Here is a 13,363-nt window from a genome sequence, read left to right on the forward strand (position 1 = left end):
CACAATGACCATTTGCTTTGAAATGAGCACTTTTCTGTTTAAGTTCTTCATTTGCATCCAACAAGGCATCTTTCTCCTTTGATGGGTTATTTAGTTGCAGGGGTGTACACAATCTTAATGTTTGCTATTACATTATAATGGGATACAGATAAGTGAAAACAATGCAAGTAACATCCCATTAGTTTTCATGAAGTTTAAACACCAAATACACTCTTATACATTTAACAGTGAGGTGAGAATATCATATTTTTTTCAAGTGACCACATATTCGTTTCCCCAAAAAGCACATTCAAGGCAAAAATCTAGAAAAGAAAACACACGTAAATATATTTCTTTAAAAGTATTTCAGGATGTTCATGTTCACACTCATGGCAGGCCAGTAGTAGAGACCCTGAGCCTTGTCTAATACTGGTAAGTGGACTGGCGACTTTAGACTTTAATTATTCTGTTTTATTCTTACAGAATGTTGTGAAACTGATGCGGGGACTTTTGCAATGTATGATGAGACAGGTAATCTAATAATCCAGGAGTATTTACTCAGTTGCAAGGTCAGATCTGGTGTTTTAACATCAATTTGCGCATGAAAGGGAGAGATTAATTGTGAGAATATGGTATCCCAGATTGAAGGAGTGATTGAAATTCCCAAGACCAGTGGTTCTCTGGAATCCTTTTTTTATGATAAAGAATGCATCCCTTTGACACCTTCCTTAGCCTCATAGATTTGAAACAAATGGCAATACATGCTTTATTAAAATTAAGTCACCGCTCATATAAGTGTATTGCATATGAGGAAATACATTTATACCATGCATATCTGTGAACAAGTGCTTGTTATATTTACAAAGCATTTCAGTTCAGAGCAGATATTTCTTTTCTTTTATCTGAGACTTCAATTGATTGATTTGTGTGTGTACAGATGTGGGTGTAAGTATTTGAACCTGTGCAATTGCTATGAGCAAAACTCTGCTCTGTTATACTTTTATGACTGGTCACACCTATGACAAATTGCATTTATATCATTTAAATAAATTGCACAGCTGTAACTAAGGCCTCAACTCAGCAAGGCACTTAAGCACATTCTTAAGTGCTTTGCTGAATTGGAGCATATAAGAGTAAGATAACAAAAATCATATTATTTCCTATTCTTGGAGCATGTCCGTTCTTGACTGAAAAGCCTCTTGCAAAGTTTTTTTACTTTAAAATCCTGGATGTTCTTTTTAGATGGATAAAGTAGAGAAGTTCAAATACACACAGAGTACCAAGGACTGCTTGCATGCCAAATATAATTCAGCCACTTGTGCCACAGTAGTAGGAGATGACCAGTGGGGACATCTACAAGTAGATGCAACTTCCCTTTACCTGCTCTTCCTAGCACAGATGACTGCATCAGGTAAGCAGAAGATGTTTTAGCTGTGATCATTGGTGCAGATTTTTTTGTTAAGTTAAAATGTTGTAACTACCTTCCATCAGAACAGCACAAATAAGTAATTAAAGTTTAATAATGTGAAAATCTGCCTTTCTTCTGCAAAATGGAGTATACTAAAAAAATCACCAAAACATATACTTGGAAGAAGCAGCCCTTTGTTATCAGAACTCCATAACTATGTTCTGATTGCCCCCTCTTTCAAATACAAAAGGACAGGATGTGACTACCTATGGGTGTATGTTAGCATTGCTACTGATTGACCAGAGGGTTTTCTCCACTTCTCTATGTACAATGGGAGCACTGTCTCTGTTTTATTATCACAAGATCTTTTAAGTATAAAGAGAAATCTGGGCTGCCTCTTGGGTTTTGTGCATAATACTCTGCATAATGGTTTGAATGGGTTTCCCTGGCTCTACTTTTGCTTGTGAACCTCATGTCGCTTTTTTCTTCATGGGGGCACTCACAAATATCAGCACTTTCCTTTAAGTGCATTACCAGAGAGGATTTGCAGAGGAGTATCTTCCATAATTGAGATGGCAGTTGTATCATTTATCTAGCTGTGCAATGAAAGCAGTTATTGCTTAAACATTGTTCCTAATTAAATATTTAAATGCCCCATGGCAAAATGCCAGAAAAAATAAGGCCGTGATTTACAGCAATCAACAGTGAGCCTCAAGTCTGGTTATTGAGAGTAGGATTCCCAGCCTGAAATGTCCAAGCCAGTCTGAGTCCTGAAGGTACATGCCGGTAGGAAAGCAGATGAGCTATCACTCTGTATGGAGTTGCTTCAAAAATGAAAACTTGCCTCCCATGGCTGCCTTCCCTCTAAATCCACCTCCCCCCCCCCCCCCCCCCCCCGGCATGCGTAATATTGTAGAGGTGAAGAGGGGGCTGATACAGTGAGCTGTAACAGAATATCTATTTCCTTTTGGTGCCACACATCTGGCTCCTTGATAACTGGCAGGAAAATATCTCATACTCCTGGGATGGAATAAAATATGGTAGATAGAATATGTGAGCAGGGAGTACTACATTTAAAAGTTCTTTGCACTTACAGGGATGTAACGTCTCTGTGAAAAGAGATCTGGATCAGTTGAGACTCGGGTTTATTAAGAAAACAATCACTTGAAGGGCATTTTCAGTAAAGCTGCTCATGGAGGTGCAAAGCACATAGCGTATCCTGGATCATATAAGTCCGTTGTGCCTGTAAAGGGTAGATGGTAGTTCCACTGCTGCCCTGCCGAGAGCTTAGGGTGGGCTCCATTTTGGATCAGTTGTTGGTAGCCTAATCATGTTCATTTAGTAACTCTCTGAATGCCAGCTGTCCTGACCATGGTTCCCTGCTCACTGGCATCATGTTGTTTGAGTGCTTTACAGATGCCACCCACCACGTGGTCCTCTGGTACCTTCTATCCTCAGGGCCCCTTGCAACTGTCTTCCCCTGCAAAAGTGGGTGTCAAACCTTCCGGCACTCACCCAGTGTGTGAATGTGGCCCTGAGAGTTTTATATTTTGATGAGTCTTCGAAACAAAGAATATGTATTAGTGGCCTTTAAAGTGCTATCTCAACTGCAGCTATTATAGGGATCTTTCCACTGATTTCAGCAGGCATTGGTTGCTAGTGAATAAAATGAAAATTTGGAACTCATTTTCTGTCAAACATTTCAATTTTTGTGTAATTTTTTTGTTCTCTTTTTTAATCAGGATTGCATATTGTATTCACCCTTGATGAAGTTGCCTTTATACAGAATCTTGTTTTTTACATAGAAGCTGCCTATAAAGTTGCTGTAAGTATTTAGTTTATATATAAACAATTTGAGTACTTCCTAGGAAATGACTGAACAGAATTTCTTATTTCTCTGCTGGGAAGGAATATATTCTGACTGAAGGGTGGGGCTGAAGCAGCAAATCTGATTATAAGATTTCATAGCTGATTTATACAATAATTCAAACAGCATTCCCATTGCTTGGAACTTGCTGCTCTGAATAAGCAGGAAAACAAGCCAAAGTGGGGACCTGAAATGATTAAAGTTTAAGGATAGGTTCTTTCAGAAGAACTTCTTCAACCCAAGTTCAGTCATTTAAAAGGTTCATTTACCACATATATAGCCTGAACTTGCTTGAGTTAAGAAAGGTTCTGAAGTCTGGATCTCACTCAGTGCACATGAGTGAAATTACCTCATTAGAAAGAATTGCAGCTGTCTGAGATGATATCCAAATTTGCTTTGATAAACCATTTAACCTATCATATTGTTTAAAAGAGAAATATACAAGAACAAAGGTACCCAGACTGACCTTGAAGGAAGTGCAAGTTAATGGGCCAAACTGTGCTCTCCCATACACGCTTGAATGCCTAATGGGTCTGATTTGCCACTCTGGAATAGCCCTTTTCTTCGTGTGTAGCACCACTGAAACCAATGGGGGTCCATGGCCACTGTTCTCTGAAAGTAGAGATTTCTGTATCATATCGAAATTTGAACTAAGATTTGGTTTTGTTTCTTGGTACTTATTGTTCCAATTTTGTCATTTAAAAAAAAATCATTCTTTGTGGGGAAAAAAAGAAAAAAAATTGCCAAGTTGTTTTTAAGGAGGGAGTAGTGATATGAAGGGATTGGGAGAAGGTATATGGGGTGGGAGTTGCCTTCTTTGCTTTGACTTTCCTCCTCTATCAGGAAACTAGTACATGACTAAGGCCCCAATCCTGCTGAGATTTACTTGCATGAGATTTACTTGAAGCATGTAAGAGGTCCCATTGAATTCAAAGTTAAGCATGAGTAAGCCTTTGCAGGATCAGATCCTAACTCCATCAATAGATAGGTCCTTCCAATGGTGTTGTTGGGTTGTGTTTTTTTAAACTTGGCTGTTTTTCCTTCTTTTTGTTTCAGGACTATGGAATATGGGAACGTGGTGATAAAACCAATCAGGGCATCCCTGAACTGAATGCAAGCTCTATAGGCATGGCCAAGGTGAGAATATTTTTACTGGTTTGTTCTTCATATGTAGAATTAGAACGGTGACTCTCTAACATGTTTGTTTGCCTCACTGTTTTGGTTCATCTGACCTTGTGGTTGCTAATTGATTACATCAGAATATGTATTTTAGTGGAGATCGCACATAAATCTCAATGTCATTTTAGTCCTTTTGTGCCTTAGTTCTAGTCTCTGAAGCCTGGATATGTCTCTTTCTGGAGGGGGCTACGAATATTTCAGAGATATAGCTAGATGTACCAGCATAAAGTGCTTGCTCTCTCTTGGTATTAAGTATGCTGCTTCCATGGTGCTTTCAAGTCCGAAGGAAGTTCTGGAAAAGTAACCGAATGCTTGGTTAAGGAGTTAAATAAAAATAGTTTGGAGAGGAAATGAATAATAGAGGTATAAGTCAGGCATTGTGAATGCCTCTGTCTCACAGTGCAAGAACAAAGAGACATTCAGTGAAATTGAAAGGCAACAAACTTAAAACCGACAATCCACTTTTTTACACAGTGCCTAATTAATCTGTGGAACTCACTGCCACTAAATAACTTGAGGCCAAGAGCCTAGTAGGTTTCCAAAATGGATTATAAGGAGCCCTATAAGTAGAGTTCAAAAAAAGGATTTATATGGATACTGAGACATCTGCAGATACATTAGATAGTAAGAGGGAGAATTCTGCATGCTCTCACTGTAGACCAACCAAATGTTGATGGGAGTTGGATTAAGCTTGCTCCATAATTGTCTTGTGCCTTCCTTTGAAAAATCTGTACTGACCACTGTCAGTACTGAAGAGAGCGCTGTGCAGTATATACCTCCTGGGAGTGAGATATCTGGCTGATGTTGCACTGCAGGAGGAAAAATGCATGTTTGCTTTTAGCTAAACAATCTTCTGTGTTTGCATGTGTGGGGGAGCAAAGCAACCTGCTGCTAAACAAAAGGAAATTTGGTTTTCTTCGTTCAATACATTTACTCTCTTTCACTACAAATACAAGAGGTAAGGAAGGGAAATGCGAAGTGGAGGATAACTATTCCCATGGCAGCAGTGCAGCATGGATCATGGTTTCTTGATGGGCTCTGTACATGCTTGCTCGCCTTTAAGTCTCCCCTGGGTCCAGCTGTAAATTCCCCTACAGGAAATTCTTGTCAGCAAACACTATACAGCAGACCAGTAGAGAGATGCTATTCATAGTTTCAGAGCTTGGCAATAACACTGCTGATATTAGCTTTGCAGGGGTTTATGTATCCGTGTCTCCAGAAAGAACAAGACAGAAAGGGTTATGTTCTCTACTTGTATGCTGCTTGTGTCAGAAATCAATTTGCACTGCAGTGAATACCTAGGGTGAAAACAGAAAAGGAGACCTATTCACCTCTGGTGTAATGCCGTTGACGTCAGCTCCAGGAGAGAGCTCTGTGAGAAGTACAGCTCTGCCAGCCTGGCTCCTGAGCTCCAGGCATCAGCTGTCTCTTTGTCCATCCCCATTGCAGGTCCGAGATCCCCACCCCGGCGGAGTTACAGATTTCACAGCCCCTTTGGTATAGATCCCTCTGTCCCCATCATCAATTTTGGAGATGCTTCTGCAGCTCCCTCAGAGGAGCCCACCTCACTGGAAATATTCCTCCTCTCCCCTGTTCCTTCTTACGACTGTAGCAGCTGAACTAGAAGGATATGATAATCCTCCCTTGGACTGAAATAGCCTCAGTTGGTTGACCTTGAGGCATGCGGTAAAGCCCATATTTTTGAATGGGCACTTCAGGAGTGGTGGGGTGTGGGATTATTTGAGAAATGGGGAGATTGGCAATATTTTCTTGATTCAGTAGAGATGGGTTGATTGTTATGCATTGCATTTTTAACTGATGGAAAGTGGGGGGAGTCATCTTACGTTTGCTTAAATCTAAATACATAAATAGGACTCTTTTCTAAAAGAGTGAGGTCAGAAGTTCCCACGTTTTCTTATCAAGTGTGTAAGAGCCCAATCCACAAGTCATTGAAGTCAATTGGCATCTTTCCGTTGTCTTGAATGGGCATTGGATCAGGCGGGAAGTGCACAAATCCGGATTGACATGTGTCTGTGTTTCTGAAGGCTGCCCTGGAAGCAATTGATGAACTAGACCTTTTTGGAGCCCATGGGGGGTGCAAGTCTGTGATTCACGTCCTTCCTGATGAAGTTGAACATTGCCAGGTAAAGAGCAGCCTTCAAGGTTTCTTTGTTATAAGGGAGCACAAACGAGCCAGTGACAAGCACCCTGCTTGTAGAAAATGTTGATTAAGCGAAACCAGAACTTTAGCATACAATTTCACACAATACACTGTGTATCCTATGTAGAGTAGGTTACCTGCCACCAATGAGTAACTTTGACCATTCCCGTTTAAATAGTTCTCATTCAATAAGTTCCCAGCTGTTTTGAACACTGATTATGGGCTCTTTTTGCATCTGACATAATTCCTTGAATGAGGCTGATTGTTTGACATATTTTGTTCTCTGTATTTTGCTCAGTCTATTCTATACTCCATGTTGCCAAGGGCATCCACGTCAAAGGAGATTGATGCTGGACTCTTGTCCATTATTTCTTACCCAGCTTTTGCAGTGGAAGACGTGAACGTTGTTAATGCAACCAAAAGTGAAATCCTCACCAAATTGCAAGTAAGAGTTCTTTTTTTTTTCTTGGTCTGTTTACTTGCGGGGAGAGGAGGTAATAAATTGAGTCATCTTCTCCTGCCAGTTAGCTGAAAGATTGCAGGGCACGGTGGGTGTGAGTAGGAGGAAGAGGTAGCTCTTCCCTCCCCAGAAGTAATATAAAATAAAAAAGAACTTCTATTATGCAATGTCAACTTTTTCAGGAATGTTATTTTTTCCCCACAGGGGCGTTATGGCTGCTCTCGCTTCCTTCGAGATGGATATAAAACACCAAGAGAGGTCCTACTTCTGCAGATTTTCAGTAGTCATTTTAAAGATTTTTTTTTAACCCAAATTTATCAAAACTTCATGCCTGTTTTGTTTATTTTGTGCTACATAAAGTGATAGCCTGCATCATAACTAAGATTCTGCATCGTCAGGAGGAGTACACAGTGTTATACAATCCAAAGATCAACACATCCACACTGATAATGAACCCTGGCCAAAGGAGATTAGATGATAGAAAAACAATTATTAACAACAGGAAAACATAATTTGCCATTCTAATATCAAAACCAAACATATTTTTTTATAACTGGTTATGGTTCCTAAGGGGAGATAATAGCACACTCAAAACCACAACCAACAGGGAATAAAGATTAATTCCACATGCACACAGTCATCAAACAGTAGGCAGAGCAAAGGTGATCTTGATAAGATCTAGGTTTCTGGGATTGCATAGGGGTTTGGTTGAGTATGTGTGGGTACATATATGTGAGAAGAAAAGGTGATAAATGTAGGTGTGTGGCTTTATCCTGTATTTCCTTTGGTTTTAGAGGGTTTAGGTGTGACACATGTCTGTTCATATCATGTACAGAATATTAAATTAATATGATTTGATTTTTAGGATCCAAACAGGTTACACTATGATCCTGCTGAGCTCAAACTGTTTGAGAATATAGAATGTGAGTGGCCAGTATTCTGGACGTACTTCCTAATTGATGGAGTGTTTAATGGGGACAAAATTCAGGTAAGGAAGGAGCAAACTGCTTGAGTTAGGCTGGAATGGAAAAGCAGTAAGCAGTATGGCTGTTACCGTGCTTGTTTGGACTGTCCATTATTTTTCCTTGTTTCTGAGTAAATCCCCCTGGACTACTTTCCCCACTAGATCCCAGTGTTGGCTGTTTTAGGGAAATTCCTTCCATAGTGCCTGACGAGATGGACTGTGCATGGGAGGTTCTGTGGGAAGCCAGAGGAAGGAATCCTCTCCCCCCACCATGGGCAGTGAAGCAGCAATGGAGCCATTCTGCGGCTTGCTTACGGTCACAAAACCCCCTGGAGATATTTTCCAGGGGCAATGTCAAGTGGATCTGCATAGCGTGGATTCACCATCCACATCTGATACCCCTTCCCTGTCAGAGTGAGCTCCCAGCAGCCTGACCTTTTTTCCCCAGTGCTGTGCTTGGCATCTGCAAACCCGATCTATTGTGTCTACAGGCCTCTGTGCCTTAGGATTGGCCCCTGTGAAGAGCTTCTCTTCTGCTGATGGAATGAGTAGTTTAATTATCTTTCATTGTTGATTCAAGCACTCCCTCTCCAGTAGTGCCAAGTTGCCAGCCTTTTAATGATCATCATTTCAAGGAGGTGCTACAGCAAATTGTTAAATTATATAGCAACAAGTCACCCAGACCAGATTGTATCAATTCAAGAGTTTTGAAGAAACTCAAGAATTAAGAGGCTGAGGAACTAACACAAGTATGATTAAAATCACATAGTGTACAGGTGGCTGAAAGGGGGCCAAATGTTGTACTCTTATTAAAAAAGGGCACTGGGGTGATGCTGGGAATCACAGACCAGCAAGCCTCATTTCAGTAACTTGTACGTAAATGGAGTGAAAGAATAGCTAGAGAAAGAATTATGAAACACCTAGATGGCTATAGTACAATAGAAAAAACACCAGCACAGCTTCTTGAGAGGAAATGCAAAATTAACCTGTGGAATTTATTGCTGCAAGATATCACTGAGGCTAAAAGCTTAATAGGATTCAAAGTAGGACTAGACACATTTGAATACCAAGAGAATAGCCACTTACCCTTATGCTTCAGGACGTAAGCCAACCACTAACTTCTTGTGGTCAAGAAGCAACTTCCCCTGCAAGCAGGTTATTGTGTAATTATCCGTTACGGGGTTTCTTGTAGTGTCTTCTGATGTAGTCCGATCTTGGCAGGAAGACACTAGAGTAATGGATCACTGGCCTTATCCAGCATGGCAATACCTGTGTTACCAGAGCCCTAGTCATTTGAATATCTCTAAAGAAAGCTTTCCCCTGTTTTCAAAGATATTTTTTACTTGTGTTTTTATTTTCTTTTTATAGTCTTTTTATCCCCCCAGGAATTGTAGAATTTTAGATGGGTTCTACTCCGATTCAGATTCCAGTTATGAATCTCGCCAAAGGATTCTGAGAAAGTCAAAAGCTGTACAATGTATACTTCTTTTGTTTTTCTTATTTTTGAAAGTAAAAGCCAGTCAATAAACCACTGAAAAAGCTCCTTTTTTCCCTCTCTTCCCCACAACTTAATGGGGACACATCATTAATTTAAAATGGGAAGTTCAACAAAACTAGTGAATAAAATCTCAAATCAAATGCATTTTGGATCATAAAATCTTGGAAAACCTGATACAGCTGAGACTGGAAGATGTCTGAAAGGCAAAATAGATTCCCTGAATCTAAATGAAGAATGGAGGAGAATGAATCAAATGAATGCTTTGGGCACACAGGAGAGATATGGGTCAGAAACAAGTGTCTAACTATTTTGTCATTCCAGCTGCACGTTTAAAACAAGTAACCATGGTTATTCTTTGTACATAAGAGGTCACGGCATGCTTTTTAGAATGACAAATTGTATTGGCCTATTGAAAGGGAATCTAAAAATACAATTTCTTCCTTAGCGGTCCACAAGCTTTTCCATATTGTGAACCATGTTACAGCAAGAGTTACCAGATAGCAACTGTGAGAAAACAGGACAGGGGGTGGGGGGTAATAGGCGCCTATATAAGAAAAAGTCCCATAAAATGGGACTGTCCCTTTAAAAACAGGACATCTGGTCACCCTAGTTACAGCAGAGAAAAGTTTTTAGGACCTCTGTTCCCATATAAGCTGTAAAGAAAAGGAGCAAAGTCGTGACTTTCTTGGAGGTGATTTCTCCCCCCTCCCCGGATTGAGAATTTATGCTATCACTGAACTATTATTATTTTTAAAATAAGGATTTTTTGCTCACCGATCCAGAAACTAAGTCTAGAATTTGAATCCAGGTCTTCCGTTTGGCAGCACGTTATAATCTCTTCACTGCTGTACTGTCTTGAGTCAGGCCTAGAATTATTTATAGCGGATTTATTAGCTAGTTCTAAGATTTCAGCATTGTTCTTTTCATGCTGTACAACATTAGCTTCTCTCCTCTCTTTTTAAGGCGATATGAGCTTTCTCTACCCCCTCCCCCCCATTTTTTTCTCCCCAGGTTCAAGAGTACAGAGAGGCCCTGGAGGGAATAATTATTAGAGAAAAGAATGGAATTCTTCTGATGCCAGAGTTGTATGCTGTCCCTCCAGACAAGGTATTGTGACAATGCAGCACCTCTTGTAGCTTTCAAAGTGCAGATATCAAAATAAGTATCAGCATGATCATTTCCTGTAGTTAAATATAGGTTTGCAGTATGAGAAATGCCTTTGTCACTTCCTATACTTAACTAAAATGATTGTGCAGTGGCTTTGACTTTTTAAATTAAAAAAGACCTCACAGCTCCCATTGATAAGACTCTGGTAAATTTTTATGTTTCCAGATGGCTATGTGTCTGATATGAGGGTTATGAAAGAGGCACAAAAATATGATGGAGTCCATTTTTATCTGAGTGCATGTGAACGTATTAAAGCTAAAGTAGGGTTACCATACATCCGGTTTTTCCCGGACATGTCCGGCTTTTTGGTAATCAAACCCCCGTCCGGGGGGAATTGCCAAAAAGCCGAACATGTCCGGGAAAATGCCGGCCGGGCACTTCCCCTCCCGCGGCTGCTCTGCTCCTCCCCTGACTCTTCGGCTCTGTTTAAGAGCCGAGCTGCCCGAGCGCTATGGGCTTCAGGCAGCCCCCTTGCCTCCGGACCCCAGCCGCCGGCCGGGCACTTCCCCTCCCGGGCTCCGGCGGCGCAGGGTCCGGAGGCAAGGGGGCTGCCCGAAGCCGGTAGCGCTCGGGCAGCTTGGCTCTTAAACAGAGCCGAAGAGTCAGGGGAGGAGCAGAGCCTCCGGCCGCGGCGGCTCTGCTCCTCCCCTGACTCTTCGGCTCTGTTTAAGAGCCGAGCGCTACGGGCTTCAGGCAGCCCCGATGCCTCCGGACCCTGCGCCGCCGGAACCCGGGAGGGGAAGTGCCCGGCCGGGGGCGCAGGGTCCGGAGGCATGGGGGCTGCCCGAAGCCCGAGCGCTACCGGCTTCACGGTTTGCTGGGCAGCCTCCAGACCCTGCGCCCCCGGCTGGGCGCTTCCCCTCCCGGGCTCCAGCTGCGCTGGGGAAGCGCCGGCCGGGGGCGCAGGGTCTGGGGGCTGCCCGGCAAACCGTGAAGCCAGTAGCGCTCGGGCAGCCCTTTTCACGTGGCTGGGAGTGGGAGGGAGGAGGGGGCGCAGTTAGGGCGGGGTTGGGGCGGGGAAGGGGCGGAGTTGGGGCGGGGCTGGGGGTGGGAAATGGGCGGGGGCAGGGCCCCGTGGAGGGTCCTCTTTTTTTATTTGTTAAATATGGTAACCCTAGCTAAAGTCAAAAAAATTCCAGATTAGAAATTTGTCAAAAGAAAAAAAACAAGGACAATTGTTTTGCAACATTGTTGTTTTTAGTTTTTTTTTCTTTTTCTTTTTTCTTTTTTCTTCTTTTTTGCCATTGCAAGGGGATAAATGTAACAAATCTGTCTACCTTGAAATGAGATCAGATCCCCTGCAAAGAAAGAAAGTAACTCTGCCCTGCCTTTTATATTGTGTTTATCATCAGTGTGTTTTTTCAAAACCTGAATGTCCAAGATAAATTCCAGATAAATCAGATTTTTTTACATTTGCAGTTAGGGATCCACCTGATCCATTTCTTGATCAACAAACCCAGCCAGCCTGAGCCCTTTGCCAGTTCGAGCTACTAACCTATCAAATTCCTTCCTGCTAGGCCAGCCTCTCCCTCCTATTCCAAAACTTCCCAATCCTCATTGACTAAGGACATTAAATCCAGTGCAGACCAGGATATTTAAAGATGAAGTGTTGACATCTCCAGTCTTCTTTACAAATCTGAAGCTAAATAAGAGTATAGATGTACCTCCCTGCCTGTTATGTGCAAGCACAGCACTGATCCTCTCTTGTGGCTTTCAGCTGGAAACAGTGTAAATCTGGTAGGGATTTCAAGAAGTCGGTAGGGTGGGCTTTGCCTAACCTCTTTTGTGTCAGATCACATCTTACAAAGCCTCTCGTATAATAAAATTCTCTAGTATTTCCCCCTCCCTTCTCTTTCTCTCTCTCTCATCAAGTCACCATTATATTGCTCTGCAAATAAATTAATGGCCTTTTTTTAACAACAGACTTCCCCATTTCTTTCCTTGTGAAGCGTCTTTCCAAACACAGTAATGGTAGGATAGTGTGTACTTTGAGGGTGCATGTGCAGCTTTCATTCCAGGAAGCTAAGGTGGGCCTGCATCAGTAGTATACAAGGGTTACCTGGCAGGGGATCAGAAAGGAGACCCAAAATCGATTCAGAGCCATCGGGGGGGAAGGAAGCAATAGGAGTGAGAAGAATAAAACATGGAAGTGTAAATGATTATATTATATTCATGTCCAAAAGTCCTAGTCAGTATGGGGGCTCTGCTGGGTTAGACACTGTTCAAAGGTCGGCGTGCAATCTGAAAGAGCGTGCAATCTAGGAGGTGGAAGCAGGGTGGGAGGGACCAATACATCGTAACTAATGATGGCAAGTTAAAAATCTGAAAGGTGCAGATCCTTAACAGCACAAAGTATTTTGAAACATATGGTCTGCGATATCTCTTATAACCAGGTAGGGCTTATCTCTTGCTTATGTTTGTTGGCAGGTGGATGAGGAGTATGAAAATCCTCACTCAGTGGATCGTCTCCCAGGTGGAAAGTTGCCTCATCTCTGGGGCCAGTCTTTATACATCCTCAGTTCCCTATTAGCAGAGGTAATTTATCTGTAAAACCAGCGAGTTAATCTTTCAGTTCATCTTGAGATGCACTGAACTCTGAGTACTGCCCAGTCCAGCCTGCTCTCATTCAGTGTCAACTGGATGCAGTATATTTCGTGGCAGAATCATATCTGTGAGTTGG

The 13,363-nt window shown here is 42.0% G+C and overlaps 1 protein-coding gene across 2 annotated transcripts in view; it reads left to right on the plus strand.

The window, feature by feature from the left end:
• PHKA2 (phosphorylase kinase regulatory subunit alpha 2) overlaps positions 1-13,363 on the plus strand; it is a 66,427-nt gene that overhangs the window by 7,739 nt on the left and 45,325 nt on the right. For both annotated transcript variants that reach the window (XM_065407268.1, XM_065407275.1), the window contains exons 3-12: positions 463-510; positions 1,222-1,390; positions 3,130-3,212; positions 4,311-4,391; positions 6,479-6,577; positions 6,893-7,039; positions 7,259-7,312; positions 7,920-8,042; positions 10,528-10,623; positions 13,111-13,218. In XM_065407268.1, coding sequence (XP_065263340.1) covers positions 463-510; positions 1,222-1,390; positions 3,130-3,212; positions 4,311-4,391; positions 6,479-6,577; positions 6,893-7,039; positions 7,259-7,312; positions 7,920-8,042; positions 10,528-10,623; positions 13,111-13,218 — 1,008 coding nt within the window. The remainder of the gene's footprint in view (positions 1-462; positions 511-1,221; positions 1,391-3,129; positions 3,213-4,310; positions 4,392-6,478; positions 6,578-6,892; positions 7,040-7,258; positions 7,313-7,919; positions 8,043-10,527; positions 10,624-13,110; positions 13,219-13,363) is intronic.

The sequence above is a fragment of the Emys orbicularis genome, chromosome 1, assembly GCF_028017835.1.
Source record: "Emys orbicularis isolate rEmyOrb1 chromosome 1, rEmyOrb1.hap1, whole genome shotgun sequence".
Lineage (NCBI taxonomy): Eukaryota > Metazoa > Chordata > Testudines > Emydidae > Emys > Emys orbicularis.